At 51.3% G+C, this 18352-nt stretch overlaps 1 protein-coding gene across 1 annotated transcript in view; it reads left to right on the top strand.

Moving 5' to 3' along the window:
• The window catches only part of SGSM1 (small G protein signaling modulator 1), a 67416-nt gene that overhangs the window by 35761 nt on the left and 13303 nt on the right, over window positions 1–18352 (top strand). The window contains exons 10-18 of the mRNA XM_012731098.1: window positions 354–421; window positions 1415–1578; window positions 1742–1874; window positions 6787–6925; window positions 8744–8808; window positions 10876–11021; window positions 14167–14295; window positions 15180–15362; window positions 16533–16601. Coding sequence (XP_012586552.1) covers window positions 354–421; window positions 1415–1578; window positions 1742–1874; window positions 6787–6925; window positions 8744–8808; window positions 10876–11021; window positions 14167–14295; window positions 15180–15362; window positions 16533–16601 — 1096 coding nt within the window. The remainder of the gene's footprint in view (window positions 1–353; window positions 422–1414; window positions 1579–1741; window positions 1875–6786; window positions 6926–8743; window positions 8809–10875; window positions 11022–14166; window positions 14296–15179; window positions 15363–16532; window positions 16602–18352) is intronic.

Below are 18352 nucleotides of genomic sequence, written 5' to 3' on the forward strand. Positions count from 1 at the left end.
CGCTGCTGCTGCTGCGGTCCTGGGCTGTCTCGAGCCTGCTACTCTGAGCTGAGCAGCGCAGTGTGCTAACTGGCCAGGCCTGGGTCAGGTGGCTCTTCCTGGAGTCCTGGACAGAAGGTGGATGAAGTCAACCTCAGCCACAGGCAGTGGGGGAAAAGGCTAGGTTTCTTGGAAAATTGGGGCGTGGGAACCAGAAGAAGGGGGTGTCAAGTTTGGCAAGGTGGAGACATGGATGTCAGCAACAGGGCATTTGTGACAAGGGCGAGGACCCCGGGTGTGGTCTTGTGTTCCTGGGCACCTCCCCAAGATGGGGTGGGCAGGCATCCTGTGGGCTTAACGCTGCCCCCTTCCAGCGTCTACTGGGACTTCGCCATGACCATCCGCCTGGAGGAGATTGTCTACCTGCACTGCCACCAGCAAGGTAGGGGCCATGCGGGGCACGGGCTGCTGGTCCTCCTGGGTGCCCGCCTGGCTCCACCCCTTATTGCCTGTGCCACCACAGACAAGGGACTTACCCCTGCCCTGGGCCTCAGTTTCCCCATTTGTAAAATGGGGATCATAGCTCCTGTTCATGGGGTTAGGAATCCAATGATGTTTGTTACATACTCAATGTCAAACCCAAGGTGTAGTGGCCGACACTGATTGAGTGTTTGTGTCCCAAATACCTGCATGTCTGTGACTCAGGGTGGGTGCCTCCACTCCCCCATCAGGGAGGGGGCTGCTTGGCACAAAGTGATAATGGCCTTTAAGCTCCTGTCTCCAGACTTGAGCCCAGGTCTTTGTGACTCCAAGTCAAAAGTGCCCTGAAGATCGGGAGTCAATAACTAGAGTTCTCCTGAAAGCTCGCTCAGACCAAGCCGAGAGCCACCCTGTTTTAGCGAGCCGGGGCGTGCCTCGGCACGGCGCACAGCAAGCTCATTCACTGAGGTCACGGGTCCACCCCGCCACTGAGCAGTGGGGTGATGTGGGCAAGTCCCTTCCCTCCTCTGAGGCCTGGTTTCATGACTTGTCAAATGTTGCGGAGAGGTGTTTTGAGTGTTAGTCTACTAGAGGCGTGCCTCTGAAGCGCTGTTCTTAGTGTCCAGGGTGTGCCCTATGGGGAGGTCTGAAAGCCTCCATGCAGAAATGGGTCAGAGGGGTCCGTGAGGGCATGTGAGGGGGTGCAGGGTGTTCCCTTAGTTGGTGACTTCAGGGAAGCCAGCCATACTCTTTGTGACCTTGTCCTGAGGTTCACTGGTCAAAGGCCGTGGTAGGAGGAGCAACAGCGACCTCTGACCTCTGCTCTGCCGCCCCAGAACCTCAGAGCAGGGTCCGGGTCTGACTTGGCGTGCCCGGGGCATGTGTCGGGAGGGTCCCATCGTCACGCCTCGCAGTGACTTCCTGCTGGGTGTTCTCTGGCCGGGCTGTGTGGCAGTGGACAGCGGCGGAACAGTGGTGTTGGTCAGCCAGGATGGGATCCAGAGGCCGCCCTTCCGCTTCCCGAAGGGTGGGCACCTCCTGCAGTTCCTCTCGTGCCTGGAGAATGGGCTGCTCCCTCACGGGCAGCTGGACCCGCCTCTCTGGTCCCAGCGGGGGAAGGTGAGTGACTGGGGGTGCAGGGTGGCTGGCAAAGGTGAGCCAAAGGGCAAGGTTATCCTTCTCGCCGAGACACACGTGGCTCATGCATGCTCTCCCCGCCCTGCCCACCCCCATGGGGAAGCAAATATGTTCAGGAATGGTGCGTTGGGGCACGTTCTTTCAGGGCAAAGTGTTTCCCAAACTGCGCAAGCGAAGCCCTCAGGGTTCCGCCGAGTCCACATCCTCGGACAAGGAAGATGACGAGGCCACGGATTACGTGTTCAGGATCATCTACCCCGGCGTGCAGTCTGAGTTTGGTGAGCTGCCCCCAGCTGGGCCCATGCACACACCTGTTCACTGATCCTAAAAAGGGCTCCAGGTGTTGGGAGCTAAAGGACAAGGGTCTGGATTCTGGGACTAACAGAGGGATCTGGAATCAGGACGTTAGTATCTGGGGCCCCTTAGTGTCCTCCCCAAATGAAAACAAATAGCCAGTCACCTCCTAGCCTGGAGGGAGGTGGCATGGGGTATGACAGTGACGCCAGCTGTGGAATCCCAGTTGAACTTGGGCGGGTCCCTTCCCCCTGTGTGCCTTGGTTTCCTCATCTGTACAATGAACGCGTTCATAGCACCTGTGCCACGGGGCTCTTGTGCCAAGACACCTGGCACGCAGGCCACTCGTGTTAGCCGCTGTTCTGTTGTTATGGTTTCATTAGTTTATTTTTCAGTTTTAAAATGTACCTTTTTCTTACATTGTATTAATTTTGGACAGTCTGTGATTCCCCTGCTCAGATGGTGTCACCCCTTCTCCTCCCCCACCCCCCACGCCTTAGATCTGCGGTCAGCTTTCAAGGTTTGTCTTTGTCTAACCCTTTGGTTTCCTTATATTCCACATATAAATGAGGCCATCCATTTTTATCTTGTTCCTTCTGAATTATTTTACTTTGCGTCATCCCTTCTGGCTCCATCCATGCTGCTGCATTTTATTTCAACATATTGTAAGGATTCAGTGAGCTAATGAGGTGGTCAGCGTAGCGCCCACAGAGTTTGGCCTGGTGCGATAGGTCCTCAGTAAGCAGCAGCCTCACTGCTGTGGGGAGGGAAGCCAGCATCAGAGGTGGCGAATGGCCAGCAGTTTGCACAGCACTGCCGTGAGCTGGACATAGTTGATGGAAACTGTTACACTGTCGTGGGGCCATTATGAGAATTAAGTGAATTAATATTTGAAAAGTTCTAAGGAGGCCTGGCATTTTTCTAAGCACCATGTAGACGGCTATTGAATTAATACTAAGTTCCAGGCGCTGTTAATCTCATTTATTTAAACCTCAGTGGCCCAGCTGTTCCAATGATGGAGCCCAACTTGGGGCCGCCCTTGCCTTTAGTGGCTGCGACTGGGCAGAGCAGGCTCTTGGACCAGACATCCTGCCTGCAAGGCAGAAGTGATCACGCCAGGCGCTTAGTGCTGGACTCCCACCCTTGGCCGAATGGGGCCTGGGCTGGGCGGCAGGCATGGGGCAAAGTCTTCCGTTGCTGAGTTAGCAAGTGCCTTCAGCACATACTCCTTCACGGCTGCTAAGGAGCAGAGCCTCGTATTCCTGCATCATCAAGAGTCACGCGGCGGCCGCAGAGTTCATTACCGCTGCGTCCCTGCCCAGGAGAGCGAGCGTCTGGAGCCGCCCCAGCCTCTCCGCCGAGGGTCTCTGCCTGAGACTGTCTCTGGTGTCTCCTCCATGGTCACCTTGAGCCATCTGTGGCTGCCAAACACTTGAAATGTCTCAAATTGTTCAAAAAGTTCAAATTAAGATGTGCTGGGAGTGTAAAAGTATACACTCGATTTGAGGACTTTGTGCATAACAAAGAGTGAAAAATAGCTCACTAATTTTATATTGATTATATGTTAAAATTGATAATACCTTGCATTTATTGGGTTAAACAAGATGCAATGTGGAGATTGACTCAACCTACTCCTTTTTACCTTTTTAGAGGAGCTACTGGGAATCTTAGATCACGCCCACGGCTTGCATTGTCTCTCTGGCGGACAGCTCAGGGCACTGAGTAACTGTTGCTGGGGGAGATCACCTGCACATGGGATATTGAGCATAGTCAATATCCATGGTCTCTGCTCACTAAATCTTAGTAACATATAACCAGTTTCCCCTTGTGACAACTAGAAAAGTCCCCAGACATCCCTTATGTGCCTCGGTGACCATGGCCCCGTGCGAATGGCTGGTCTAGGGTGAGGGTGGTCACTGGGTCAGCAGCCAAGGGCAACAGCTAAGACAATATGAGTAGGATCTTGGTTTCCAATCCTTGGGTTGGAACTCCAGCTCTAACACTTAGCAGCTTGATGGACTTGGGCATGCTATCAGGAAGCTTGTGCCTCAGTTTCCTGATCTGTAAAAGAAGGTTAAGATAATATATCATCACTCTTGTTAGAAGGGAACATCAGTACCAAAGACCAAATCTTTATTAAAAGATTTATTTATTTATGCATACAGAACTGGGGCACAGGCCACAGGTGCAGGGGTGGTGAGAGGATTCACCAGAGACAGAGTGGGGAGCAGAACAGGCAGATCAATGAAGCACACTGTGAGGGGAGCAGTGAGCGGGCCAGGAGAGGTCTGCTGCTCCGTGTGGGTCACCTCCGGGGAGGGGATTGAACTCACACCTACGTGGCCACGGCTCACCTGCAGTGCAGTGCTTTAACCCGCTGCGCCACCAGGGAGGACCCTGGTGCAACTTTTTTTTTTTTTTAAGATTTATTTATTTATTCCTACAGAACTGGGGTACAGGCCAGAGATGCGGAGGGTGAGAGGATTCACCAGAGACAGAGTGGGGAGCAGAACAGGCAGATAGATGAAGCACACTGCTGAGGGGAGCAGCGGGCGGGTCAGGAGAGGTCTGCCGCGCCACGTGGTCACCTCCGGGGCAGCGGGGATCAAACTCATGCGGAAGCGGCTTTAGCTTCTCAGCGCTGTGCTTTAACCCGCTGCGCCACCAGGGAGGGCCCACCTGGTGCAACTTTTGAGTGGTCACATCATCATCATTCTGAGCTTCAGTTTCCATTTCTGTGAAATGGGGGGGAAATGCTTCCCTTACAGGGTCACTAAGGACCATAAGGCGGCCAGGGTGCTGCCTTTGCCACAGCAGCATACAGCAGGCACACTAAATGCCAGTATTCTTCTCCCTCCAGTGGAGCATGGTGTGTGCCAGCTGCGTGAAGCAGCCCCGGGAACTGGCTGCTGCTGTCCCGGTACCCCACCTGCCTCGGACCGCACATTTCACCAGCTCTTTTCATTTTGTGTCTCAAGTTGCTCCCGGTCCCGTGTGCAGAACTTCCCCTGTCTCCACGGGCCCTGCCTGGACGGTGGTTCCTGCGGGCCGCTCCATGCTGGTGGTGGCCAGGGACAGTCAGTGGGCACGAACCAGATGGGATGCCACCCTTCCCACACCGGGCCTGAGGCAGCAGCCCCCCAGTAATGTCTGGGCTCCCCCCACCCTCGGGCTGGGTGCCAGCCACCTCTGCCATGTTGTCATGTGTGTCTTGGTCCCAGTGGGGATGGAGGTAATGGACAAGCTGGTACCATCCAGCCTAACCCTGCAGCTTGCGTGCTGTGGGTTCAGCAGTGAAGGGACCCATGGGTGAGGTCTGCAGGGGGTGATGTGTGAGGAGCTGTGGGTGAAGACATGTCTGCCACACCTTGGAAAACTGATAAGTGCTTCCCTGAAATGAGCTGAAAACTGGGCACGTTTTTTTCTAGAACTTTTTAGAGGCTCTATCCTTTCGTGGTCACCTCATTGGTGAGTGTATAGAGGGGAATGGTCTAATAAGCTGTATTTTGGTGCCCACTCCATGTTGGTAGTTTTCAGTTCTGTCAGTAGGGAGTGACAGGCTGAGCTCCAGGTCCTCAAGTCCCCTCCGGAGAGCCTGAAGGAAGAAGATGGGTGTCACCAGCACACGGAGAGACATGGCGTTGGGCAGATGTGTGCGCCTTAATGGGGCTTGGCCACATCTAACCGCAGTCTATTGCCCACGAGCTAAGGGTGGTTTTTACATTTTAAAATGATTGAAAACCTCAAAAGGGGAATAATTTTTGTAATGTGTAGTTAATAGCATGAAATTCACATTGTAATGTCTAGAAAGTTTTATTAGAACATATTTATTCCACTTGTTTGATTTTGGCTGGTCTGCTGAGACCAGAGTTGAGTGGTGGTAACAGCGAGCAAATAGTTCTCAAACCCTAAGATATTTACTGCCTGACCTCTTGTAGAAAAATAGATACAGAGCCCTGTCCTAGAGAAATCAGTTTTTTTAGCCTAGAACTGCCAAAAGGCCAGGAAGTTGCCTCTAGAAGTTGTGATGCCTATATCACTGGTATTTGTACTCTGCAGTACTGCAGACACTAGATTTCATGAAGCTGGAAAGAAGTAAGGAGCTATAAGTACTGTGTCCTAAAAGCAGCTGATCTCAAATCACCGAAGCCCAAGAGTTAGGACATCAGTTTTGGTTCTTGAATGTGGCTATTATCAAAATTGTTTTTGAAATACAGACTCACAGGCCCATACCTACAGGGGATTATGATTCAATACATGTGGATATGATATATGCGTATGAAGTTTTGACAAGCTCCTCCTTCCACCCCCACATGATTCAGTGGGGGGCGGGGGGCCTGCTAACTAGTTTGAGGTCCTCTTGGTGACTCAGTACCATGGAGAGTGAACGCGCCCTCCGCCCTCATCAGCGGGGACTCACCAGCCGCCTGCTCCTGTGTGCTGACTCACCTTTGCATCAGACTCCTTTCCCTCTTGCTGCCAACCTCTCCATGAGCCCTAGCTCATGAGGCTTTACGAGCCTTCCACAGAAGCCTCCAGCAGGCCCCCTCCCCTCCCATCAGCATCTCATGAGGACAGCTAAATGACAACATGGCGAGGCGAAGCTGTCCACTCTGGGGTTGGATGTTTCCTGGGCGCTGGTCTTTCTGTTTTCATCCTCTCTCCAACTTGCTGGCTCTGCCCATTGGCTGGGAATCCCAGATCTTGGTGGCGGTCATTGGATCAGCTGGGCTCAGGACCTGGGTCAGACTATGATTGACATCACTGTTTCCTACTGTGCCTTCAGGGTCTTCCCTGTCTCTGTGCTGGCTGGGGTGAGCTGCTTGCTTTGGGTGAGGTTGCTGTGGCCCATGGAGGTTACCCAAGGCTCTCCCTCTGCCCTTCTACCCACCACAGCCCCCCAGGACATGATGGATGTCTCTGTAGGCAACCTGCCACCCCTGTGGCAGCCCAGTCCCCGGAAGTCTTCCTGCTCGTCCTGCTCACAGAGTGGCTCTGCTGATGGTGGCTCTACCAATGGCTGCAACCACGAGAGGTAGGAGCGGCCTGAGCTGCAGATGGAGGAAACTGAAGGATTTGCCAAACATACATAGATACCCTTATCTTCTGCACTGAATTCAGGGGTGGGGGGGAGCATTGAATCAATTTTATTTTTAAATTCTGGCCTTGTGAAGTCCTAACTGTTGGAGAGTCCTTATGTGTGTCAGTCATAAACAAGGTTATGTCAATAACGAATAGCCCTGGCATCTGGTGACTGCTTTTGCCACGTGGAAGTCACACTGATGATGCAACCGCCATCTTGAATGTTACCAGTAACTCCGTAAAGGGAAAGGCGCTCTCGGGGGACTTGCAGCTACCACTAGATGTTCCAGCCCTGCAGAGCACAGGCCATTCTCCTCAACCCACAAGGGGCCAGGACATGCAGTCCTGCTGTGCTCCTGGGGAGCAGAAACCAGAGATATTTCTTAATGACGAGCATACAAACCCCAGCTTGCTCCCCCACCAGAGGGGGATACTAATACTTCCCTGCGTGCGGCTGCTATAAGGACTCATCAAATGATGGCCTAAAGGGGCCAGCATGTGGGGCCTGGCTTGTGGTGATCATCCATAAATAGCGTCATTTTACTGTATGAAATGAAATCCTCAGAGCGGCCTCTCTTTCTTCTTGCCCATGGGGCTCTTGTCTCTTCAGAGCTTCGCAGCCAGTTCATGACACTGGTCTTGTTTCCACTGACTCAGTGTAGCCTGCCCGGGAGAATGGAATCCTCTTCCTTAGTGGACCTCAGCCTCAAAGGGCAGCTGGAGGGCAGGGACTAAAAGCACTTTTTCTTTTCAGTTTATTGGCTGACCACTGAGTGAGAGAATATTTAGGAGTGTAACTTCACACCTCGAGAACTACAGGAGCACACACCCCCCTCACCAGTGTTCCTTTTTGAGGTGCTGTGAGCCAGTAGCATCAATACCTGAGCTGGTTCTCTGTTCCCCTCCCAGACCTACTGAAGCAGAATCTGCATTAACAAGACACATGATCACCTGAGAGCTTTTCATCTGCAGTGCACTGATACACCAGATTCCATATTTCTGTGTATCAGTCACCTAGGGAGGCAGCAGAACATATCTGGTTTCTAGACGTCCTGATGGAGTAGGCCTGTGTGGGGCCCGGGAATCCACGTGTTGGAGAAGCCCCAGGTGTGCTCGGGCTGGCAGTTAGGCCATTGGGAAAATGCCATCCTGACCTCTGATGGCACTTGTTTATGTGCCCGTAGAGACGGGCAGCCCGCCCCTCGCAGCTGGCCCACTGTGGGACGGCATCTGTATGCTGCTGTTCACACACAACTGGAGCCAGCACGAGCCTCGCCGTCCTGAGGGCCTGGAGAGGGCCCCTTTCATGGTCACTGTCTCCATTTGCCCCGGCTGGGTCCAGATGTAAGAAACAGAAATCTCCGTCCCGCCAGCCCTGCCTGCCTCTCTGATGATTTCTTTCTCAGGCCGGCTCATCTGACCGCCAGCAGCTGCCTCCCATTCCAGCAGCTTAGGAACTCAAACAGAAGAGTGTTTCCCAGTAACGCCAACAAACGTCCCAGGACTCCCCTTGATCTGGTTGGCTCACACGGCCACTTCTGGCCCAACCACTGACCCCAGCCTGACTAGTGTACTCAGTAGAATCAGCGCTGACCCAAACCACAAGAACAGACTGGGTGGCAAATTTATCCAAGGATGGGCAGAAACAGGATTTCTGCTGTCTCCTTGACTGACTATTTAATCTGCTTTCACTAGACAGTGAGTTGTGCTCTGCAAAAAAGCCTGGGTTCTGCATGCCTCTGTCCTAAATGTCTCCCCTCCCCACCTGCAGGGCTCCTCTGAAGCTTCTCTGTGACAATATGAAGTACCAGATCCTTTCCAGAGCCTTCTATGGATGTGCGTATTGGCTTTATTTCCCACTGTGTTCTCCAGGGAGCATTTATTGTGTGCTTACTATATGCCAACATTGTCAGGAAAAGAAGCCTGACACTGGAGTTCTGACTTTCACTTATCTGTTTTCTATATGTGTAGTTGGGGAGGCCTCAGTTTCCTTACCTACAGATTGGAGGTAAATTTATCCTTCAATTCTGAGGTAAACGGTGGTTGCTCAGTGGCCAGGGTTGTGGTTCATCACAGTTCTCATCTTAGGGAGATTTTGGGGGGGACTGAATGAAAAGTGCGTTTAAAGTCCCTAGCAGCTAGCATTTCATATCGCAGATACTCAATAATGTCATCTGCTTCTCTGGGCAGAAGCAGAAGAGTAAATCATCCTAAAGTCTCTCTCCAAGACTTTAAAAAGTTAAATTCATAATACAATTACTCACTGTAACTATTGTTACTTAAAAAATGAGGAGACTAAGGCAAGAGAGGCAGAGGGACTTGTGCAGGGTCACACAGCCAATAATCAGTAAAGTTAGGACTCAGCCCCAGGCTGCCTGACTGCAAAGGCTCTGTTTTGTCCCTTTCTTCTATATCAATTAAAAAAAATCTATCTTATTTATTTATGCATACAAGAACTGGGGTGCAAGCCAGAGGTGTGGGGGGTGAGAGGATTCACCTGAAACACAGTGGGAGCAGAACAGGAAGATCTACTGAAACACTGCTGAGGGGAGCAGTGGGCAGGACAAGAGAGGTCTGCTGCACCATGTGGGTCAGCGCCCTGGCCTGGGATTGAACTCAGGTCACAGTGGCTGCATAGCTTGATAGTGCGAGACTTTAACCCCTGCACAACCAGGGAGGCCCCTCCTTTATATCAATTCTTAACAGGTCTTCTTTCCCCAGACTCTCAGCCTAGATGGGAGAGAGAAAATGTGCACTCATTTTTAGGAATTTGAAAAGTGCTAGTCCAGCCTGCATAGGCCTCCAGAATAGTGGTGCAGGACATGTCCCTGGTGCCTGGAGAGTTAGGAAGAGCATGAGTTACCCAAGGTCAAAGTTTTTGCCCATTCTTTTACCACCCATCCCCAGCGTTTAATGCAGGACTTGGCATAGAGCAGGCACTGGGCAAGTATTTATGGACCCCAAATGGAAGAGCCTTGTGGATGAGGGCGTGGGATTGAGATCAGTCTTGAATGATGTGATTATACAATTTCTGCATCACACAATGCAGGTTCAAATCCCAGCTCGATACTAGCAGTGTGACCTGTGCAAGAAAGGAAACCAGTTTATGCCTCGGTTTCTCTACTGATAGGAGTACCTTCACACATCTGTGTGGAGAACTGAAGGCATTCCATGAGCTCTGGGAACAAGGCCCTGGAGCACAGTATGAGCAGGGCCAGGCTTACCCATTTTACCATCATCATCCCCATTGGGAGGAGGGCTGAGCCCTGTGGGTGCAGGGTCCTCTTGGGAGTGGACAGTGAGCTGGTGGGGGGCACCCAGGGGGAGGGACACAGAGGGCACACAGCTCAGCATTTGCCAGGCGCTGCCCATGTGCCAGGCTCTGTGCCCTTCCACTGTCCAGGGTGGCGCAGGTGAAGGCTGGCAGACACCCTAAAGGTGCAGAGCAAAGCCTCTTAGAAAGCAAAGCAGGTGCCCTCAGCATCTCTGCAGTTGCTGATACTGATTTCTGGGTCGCTTTCATCCTGCTTCAGTTTGATGAGTCATCCACCCCTCCCAGCCTCTTTCCTCATGGAATGGGTTGTGGATCCCAGGCACAGTGGGCCTCTCCCTACCTACCCCTTTCTGCCTCCAGCCTGTGGATTCAGGGCCTCAGCTGCCGGCAGAGAAACCATCATCTGAGGCTGGTGATGGCTGAGAAAGCGATAGGACTTCCCCAGGATCACAGAGCTACTGAGTCTAACCAGCAAGTGACTTCACCCCTTGGGCCTACCCTTTCTTAACTGGAAAGGAGCCTGATGAGAATGGGTTGGGGCTTCACTCAGAGCCAGTGGGGCAGCACTTTGGGGACTTCGTGAGAGGAAGGTTATGGACCCTGAATGACGGCACCTCCCCTCCCGGCAGGGCTTGCCTACTGCAGACATCTGTCCACCGTGAGGACCCACCTGTCCGCCCTGGTCAATCACATGATTGTCTCTTCAGACTCACCCTGCGACGCTGGGCACGGGCTGACCGCTGGGATCTGGGAGCAGTACCTCCAGGACAGCACGGTAAGGCCTGGCTGCCCGCCCCTCCCTCATGGGGCTGAGACTGTGGTGCAGGGTCACCTGTCCTCTGAGAAGTGGGGCCACTGCTTGCTGGGACTCGAGGATGGAGTGGCTTCCTTGGGTTCTCTGTGTGCAAGTAGAAGTCCCCTTCCTTGGCCCTTGAGATTTCTAGAGCCATAGCTCTGCCCTTTGGGGTGGTCCAGGAAGATGGAGACTGGGTTTAAGTAAAAACTGACTCAGTCACAGAGCATTGAACTGTTGGCTGCTTGCCTAGTCTGGCACAAGGGGCCGTGAGCCCACAGAATCTCCAGCTGGTCTTCCAATAGCTGTGACTCATTTAAGTCATTCCATGAGAAAACTGATGGAAAAAAACAACCCCTGCCAACGCCAAATGAAAGGTTCAAGGACCTGCTTTCAGTAGACATCACCGTACATAAAGTTACAGTTCCCAAGCCCTCATCACAAGGTGCAGCGTGACCGTGCTGTACGAGAATGACGAGCATGTGAAGTTAGAGCATGCAGCTGGGCCAAGAGAAGCCACTGAGAATGCGCCTGAGATACTTCACCTGGAAAGAGACAGCTGCCTTTTCTCAGAATACAAATGCCCCTGTAAGGAAAGTGTGTGTAAAAAGTGTCATGGCGAGTGTGGGGACAGGTTGAGCAGCATTCTTTGCTCTGTAGGACCTGTCAGAACCTTGCTGTGCTTTTTGCCACACTCCAGGCGTTAGGGGCATGTGAGGGGGATGTGGGTGATTCCCGCTGCTGAAAGGTCCCCTCTTGGCTGGCGGGAGGCACAATTCTTACAAAACAGTGGCTTCCACCCGGACAGGCTGTGGAGGGGCTGCCCGTGTCCTCCGCCTGCTAACTCTGACTCAGTCAGGGGTGCCAGACCCGGGAGCACCAGGCTGGAGAGCAGCGGGTGGACCGGCCGCCCCACACTGGAGGAGGGTGCTGTTTTCTGCATCTGCCTGGGAGCTCCAAGGGGTGGTGCTCTTGGTTTTTTGCTAAGAGCAAAAAACTGGCTCCTGATGGGATCAAAAATGGGAGGGAGGGGGTGCGCGGGACTATGGTGATGGCACACGGGTGAGTGGGTGTTGGGAAGTCCATGGGGATTACAACTGAGATGAAAAGGGCACAAGGTGTGTAAAAATAAACTACCATAATAAAAAAAGTGAGGGAGGAAAAAAAAAACAACAAAAAACTGGAAGAGTAATTTCACTTCTTGCCAAAAATTGTCGTTTTTTTTTTAATTGCAAGATAAATGCCTGCAAGTCAAAAAAGAAAAAATGAAGCATGCAAGTGTACAGAATATTTTTTTAAGATTTATTTGTGCACACGGAACTGGGGTACAGGCCAGAGTGCAGGGGCAGTGAGAGGATTCACCAGAGACAGAGTGGGGAGCAGAACAGGCAGATAGACAAAGTACACTGCTGAGGGGAGCAGCGGGCGGGTCAGGAGAGGTTTCTGCACCATGTGGGTCACTTCCCTGGCTGGAGATCGAACTTGTGACCTCGTGCTGAAGCAGCTGTGGCCAGCTTCATAGTGCTGCACTCCAACCAGTGAGGGCCTGTAGTTGACTTATCTTTCTGTACTAGAGCTTTTATTTTGAGAGTAGATTCCTAGAAATAAAGTTAACTGGTGAGCATTTAAATTTTAAATACATATGCCAGCTTATTCTCCTAATTCCCAGAAGCCTGCAGGAGTGCACATTTCCTGAAGAATTTCAAAGATTTATAGACTTCTGGGCTCTGCTCCAATTTGACTGATTAAGCTACTGAGAGTAGAACCCAGGAATTTATGTTCTTTGAAAGTTCCCCAAGTGCTTCTAGTGATCTCCCTAATTTAAGAGGTGCTAGTCTAAATTTACTATTAGTCAAAAACAAATAATTTTCATTTGTAATCTCTTTGCAACCTATTTGACCTTGTTTTCACCTTAATGACATTGTTGAAGGTAGACTGAGGTTCGGCTGAGCTATAAAAACTAATAGTCCCTGCTCTTTCAATTACTTGACACTCTGGAGGTGTATTCCTCACTCACTTAACCTGCCTGGTAAGTGGACCTCTCTTTTCCTTCCATTCGTGGGGCCCCACCATCCTCCAGGAGTACAGGGCCATCTCTCTCCAGCCATCAGAAGAGAAAATAGAGTGTGCAGAGGACACTCTTAAAGACCTGGGCTGGGAATGACTTGCATCCCTTCTCACACCCCATTGGCCAGAACCCAGCGACATGGCCTCACCTAACTGCAAGGGAGTCTGGGAAGCGGAGTCCGGCTGTGGCTCTGTGTCCTCTGGGAGACGGGGGACATGGATTTTGATGGAGAGTGTATGGCCCTGGCCACAAATAGATCTGAATTTTAAACAGCTTTCACAACGCTGTCTCCACAATAAGGATCAAAATTCTCAGCAGGGACAAAAGAAGGGCAAGTTTTGCCGTTGTGGTGGGGTACACCGAGGGCTAGCGTGAAGATGGGAAGGAGGCGTCTCATTCGGAGATGTGATGTAAAGACATGGTTTACAGAGAGGAAAGCCTTCTGGCAGGTACTGGCACTCACACACAAGCCCCTAATTGCAGACATGCACATGCCCACATCCCTAATGGCCACCGCGAAGCTTTTGCCTAAAGATTAATTTTAAAAAGAAAGTAGACAAAGTCCAGTGCATAATATAGCCAGTAGCTCTTGAAGACATCCTGGTTGTGCACGAACATTGTTAGTGTGTGAAGAATGAGGAGGAAATGTTCATTTTGAGTTAATTCACTGTAGAACACAGTGCACAAAACTTACTAAAAATTAAGTAGAAATGTTCATGCATTGTCTACCTGCCTTTTTCGTTTTTTATCTCACGAGATGCTCTACGTGTTATTTTGCTGTGCGTGTTGTTTTTTTTTTTTTCACCTAATAGCACACACTGAACATCTTTTTGTGTAAGTTCTCATAGACGCAACTTCTGCTTTTGTTCTGTGCGGTATTTCCAGATGCGCTGCTCCCCGCCTGGTGGGTGATGGGAAGTTCTGGGATTCTGAGACAGCGTCTGGGCCCCCGCTCGCTCACACGGCGATCTCTGCGGGTTGGGTCTGAGAAACGGGACTGTTGGGTCAGAGCTCATCCCTCGGTTTTCTTTAACCAGATTCATTGCTTCCACCCACCAGAGTTACGAGGAGCAGGAGCTGCTTCGCCTCATTTACTATGGGGGCATCCAGCCTGAGATCCGCAAGGCTGTGTGGCCTTTCCTCCTGGGCCACTACCAGTTTGGAATGACAGAAACAGAAAGGAAGGAGGTTGGTTTCCCTCTCTGCCTTTTGTTGCTCTTGGCAACAAAAGGAGCCAGCATTGTGCAGCTGGGGGGGACCTCTGGTCCCAAACTGGGCCACAGTGGGGTGCGAGGTGTGGGGGAACCAGGAAGCTGGGAGCTGTCTTGTCCAGTGGAAGTACTGTGCAAGCAGCATGTCATTTTATTTTTAATTTTTTTTAAAGATTTATTTATTCATATGGAACTGGGGTACAGGCCAGAGATGTGGATGGCGAGAAGATTCACCAGAGACAGAGTGGGGAGCAGAACAGGCAGATCGATGAAGTACACTGCTGAGGGGAGCAGTGGGCGGGTCAGGAGAGGTCTGCCGCGCCATGTGGTCACCTCCGGGACAGGCGGGGATCGAACTCATGCGAAAGTGGCTTTAGCTTCCCAGTGCAGTGCTTTAACCCACTGCGCCACCAGGGCCCAGCATATGTCATTTTTTAAAATGGCATTGAAAAACATATTTTTTAATTTTTAAGCTTTGTATTTTGAGACTGTTAAAGATTCACATGTTGGTAGAAATAATGCTGTGAGAACTCATGGAGCCTTTATCCAGTTTCCTCCTACAATAACATCTTGCAAAACTATAATACAATATCACAACCAGGGCACTGACAATACGCCCATCTTGTGAGACTTTGCAGAGGGAGGAAGAAAGGAACAATCAAAAGAAAGAAATAGCCTTGCTCATGCTTGGGGACTGCAGGGCCTAGCCCGGGCTGAGCACCTCAGCTGCTCAGTGCTGTGTGGGCTGCAAACTCTGCAGACGTCAGACGTGTTTCCAGGGCCCACAGCCGCGGGGCAGAGCCACTGCTGCGGGCTGGGCTGACTCCCACAGCGCTTCTGACCTTGCTTCTGCCCTGACAGGTGGACGAGCAGATTCACGCTTGCTACGCACAGACCATGTCTGAGTGGCTGGGCTGCGAGGCCATCGTGCGGCAGAGGGAGCGGGAGTCCCACGCCGCTGCCCTGGCCAAGTGCTCGTCAGGGGCCAGCCTGGACAGCCACCTGCACCGGATGATGCACCGGGACTCCACCATCAGCAACGAGGTGATGGGCAGCTCAGTCAGGGTGCATGGGCAGCGGTGAAGGCCAAGGTCAGATGTGTAGGAAAGATGAGCGTGGGGCAGGGTGCCTGGGGTCTTGCGGCAGCCTCACTCAGGCTTTTGGTTGGAAGGTGACATGGGAGTCAGACAAACCTGAGTTTGAACACCAGCCCCTCCGTGTCCAAGTGCTGGGGCCTTAAGTGAGCACCTTTATTTCCAACCCTCAGTTTCCTCATCTGTAAAATGGGAATGATCATTCGGTAGGGAGACTGTGTGTATAAAGTGCCTAGCCCAGTGCCAGTGTCCAGTTTATTGAATGCAGCTTACCACATGCCTCCTGTGTGCCAGGTTGGTCAGGAATGTCCTGGGCTGGCAGAATGCTCCCGTGACCACCCAGATATGTCTGTCCTCACAGAGCCTCTGGTTAGCATCCCAAGCAGGAGTTCAAAAGAAAGCCAGTTCTCCTGACCATGCTGTACCAGTCACCAGACACCACAGTGACTCGGCGCAACAAACAGCCCCCCCAAAGTCAGTGGCTTTTTGTTCCTGAGTCTGCGGGTCTGGGTGGGCACGCTCTGTGCCGCCCTCAGCCGTTCAGTGGGAAGGTGTCTTGAGCTTGGCTGGGCTCACCACGGTCTGGGGTGACTCTGCTCTGCTCCTCATCTCCAAGAGGCCAGCCCGGCTGTTCATACAGTGAAAGCAGATTCTAAAGCATCAAAGCAGAAATACAGAAGCACTTGCTACAGCTCAGCCCGCTGGCTGAAACTGGCCACTTGGCATGGGGCAGGCAGAAGCTACAAGTTACAGGCGAAAGGCATAGAGAGGGTAACGCTGCTGTGAGCGCAGTTACTCTGAGCTGGGCTACATGTTAAAAGGCCCCGTTCAGGGTACAGAGCAATCAAAGATGGGGTTCTGTGTTTGGAGGGATGGGAGGTGGGGCCCCAGTGGCTGGTGCGGCCTCTGAGGAGGCCCCAAAGAGTGGGATGTGAATCGCCACCATGACCCCATTTCATTTCACAGATAGGAAACAGGCCCTCAGAGGGGTCTTGCCCCAGACAGGCATCGAGCGGAAACCAAACTTCCTGGCCCCCAGCCCCGCCGCCCCTCTTGAGCTAAGTGCAGGGACCTGAGCCAGGACGCAGCCTCACAGGCTCCCCGCTCCTTTTCCTCTCAGTCCTCCCAGAGCTGCAGTTCTGGCCGCCAGAACCTCCGCCTGCAGAGCGACTCCAGCAGCAGCACACAGGTGACTCCCGCCCCGCCCCGTGCCCTGGAGAGCCGTGGGAGGGGCCGTCATCGGCAGCTCATTTGTGGCTTATGTTGTAGCACTAGAAATTGGGTTTTAAGTTATAAAAAGAATATGTGACTCTATACCCGCTGGAAAAAAATTAAAATAGTGCCAAGAAAGCCAGGTAGGCTTTGACTATCTCTAAACCCCATGGGCCCTCCTAGGAGACAGCACTCCTGTCATCTGTTTGCTATGTGTCCTTCCAGAGCATTCTGGTGGTTTTACATGCAAAACATGTGCAGACACTGTGTGGCAGATACAATGTAGTGTTGGCAGTCTTTTAATATCCCGGCATAAATGCCTCAGGTATTGTTCAGTGGTTTTCCATTTCATTCAATAAAAAGAAATATTAATTGTTTCATTCAGTATTTAAAAAGCAAAGTGAGGGCCTCCCTGGTGGCGCAGGGGTTAAATCTCAGCACTATGAATCTGTTGGCAGCCACTGCAACAAGAGATCTATCTTGGGTCAGGGAGCTGACCCACAGGGCACAGCAGACCTCTCTTATCTCCCCGCTGCTCCCCTCAGCAGTGGATTTCAGTAGATCTGCCTGTTCTGCTCCCCACTCTCTCTCTGATGAGTTCTCTCATCTCCCCCACCTCTGGTCTACACCCCAGCTCTTGTATGCATAAGTTAAATAAAATAATTTTTTTAATTAAAAAATAAAAAACAAAGTGTAAAGAATGTACATATTTTATAATCTTTTATATAAAAAGGGGAGGTATTCATGTGCATGTCAGTTGCATTTACTTCCATAGACAGTAAAAGAATCCACCAAAATGCATCAAAATAGAGAAGGAGGAAGCCAGAGAAGCTGCATTTTCCTGAATATATTTGTTTTGGGGTTTTAAGTTTATAGTTAGGGCAATTTTTTATGTCAATTAAAGCAATTGAATCAATTAATTAAAAAATTTAAACTTCTTACTAAAAAGCAGAAACACATGAAGTTAATAGTAAATCAAATTGCTGGCGTAACTACACAGAGAAGGAATATTTCAAGTCACCTTGGAACATGGGCTGATGCTGTTTGTCCTTGGTGGGATATAAGCTCAGGGCTCAAAGATGCACGAGTGAATGTTCGACTCCTCTGTATTTCTGTATTTGACACCTCTTGAAGTCACTCCATAATAGTTAACCACAGTAATACATTGATATTTTTTCAACCTGTTTACATTTTAAACTCATTTTTTACTTAAAAACTTACATGTATGTAATTTTATAGGATAAAAGTTACTCCTCCCATTTTAACTCCTAGTACCTCTCCCTCAGAGCTAACTGCAGTGCTTCCTTGTTTCTTTCTGGATTATTCTGTACATTTCCATGCTTATGAGTCACGTTTTATTTTTTACAAAAGGAGCGAGTACATATTCCACCTTGTTCTGACTCCTTTTCATTTATGTCTATTCCCCTGCATGCACGCTGGTGAGTGACAGGGCTGGGTTGGCGCTGTGGGCAGCAGTGGCGTAATGACACACACCGTCATGCAGGCGGATAAGGGGAGCTACCCCGATGGTGTGACCTGCTGCACACCCAGACTGTGCTGCTACAGACCGAGGCCTGCGGGGACCCCTGTCATCCACACAGTCTGTCACCCACTGAGGTGTCATTACGTGACACGTGACTGTTGGCACCAGTCTCCTGTGGGCGTTTAGGCTGCTGGTGGAAGCAGTGTCACACGGACACACTGGCCCACCTGTCGCGCGCCCTGGCC

This window comes from Condylura cristata, unplaced genomic scaffold (genome assembly GCF_000260355.1).
Source record: "Condylura cristata isolate star-nosed mole 26May11 unplaced genomic scaffold, ConCri1.0 scaffold00029, whole genome shotgun sequence".
NCBI lineage: Eukaryota > Metazoa > Chordata > Mammalia > Eulipotyphla > Talpidae > Condylura > Condylura cristata.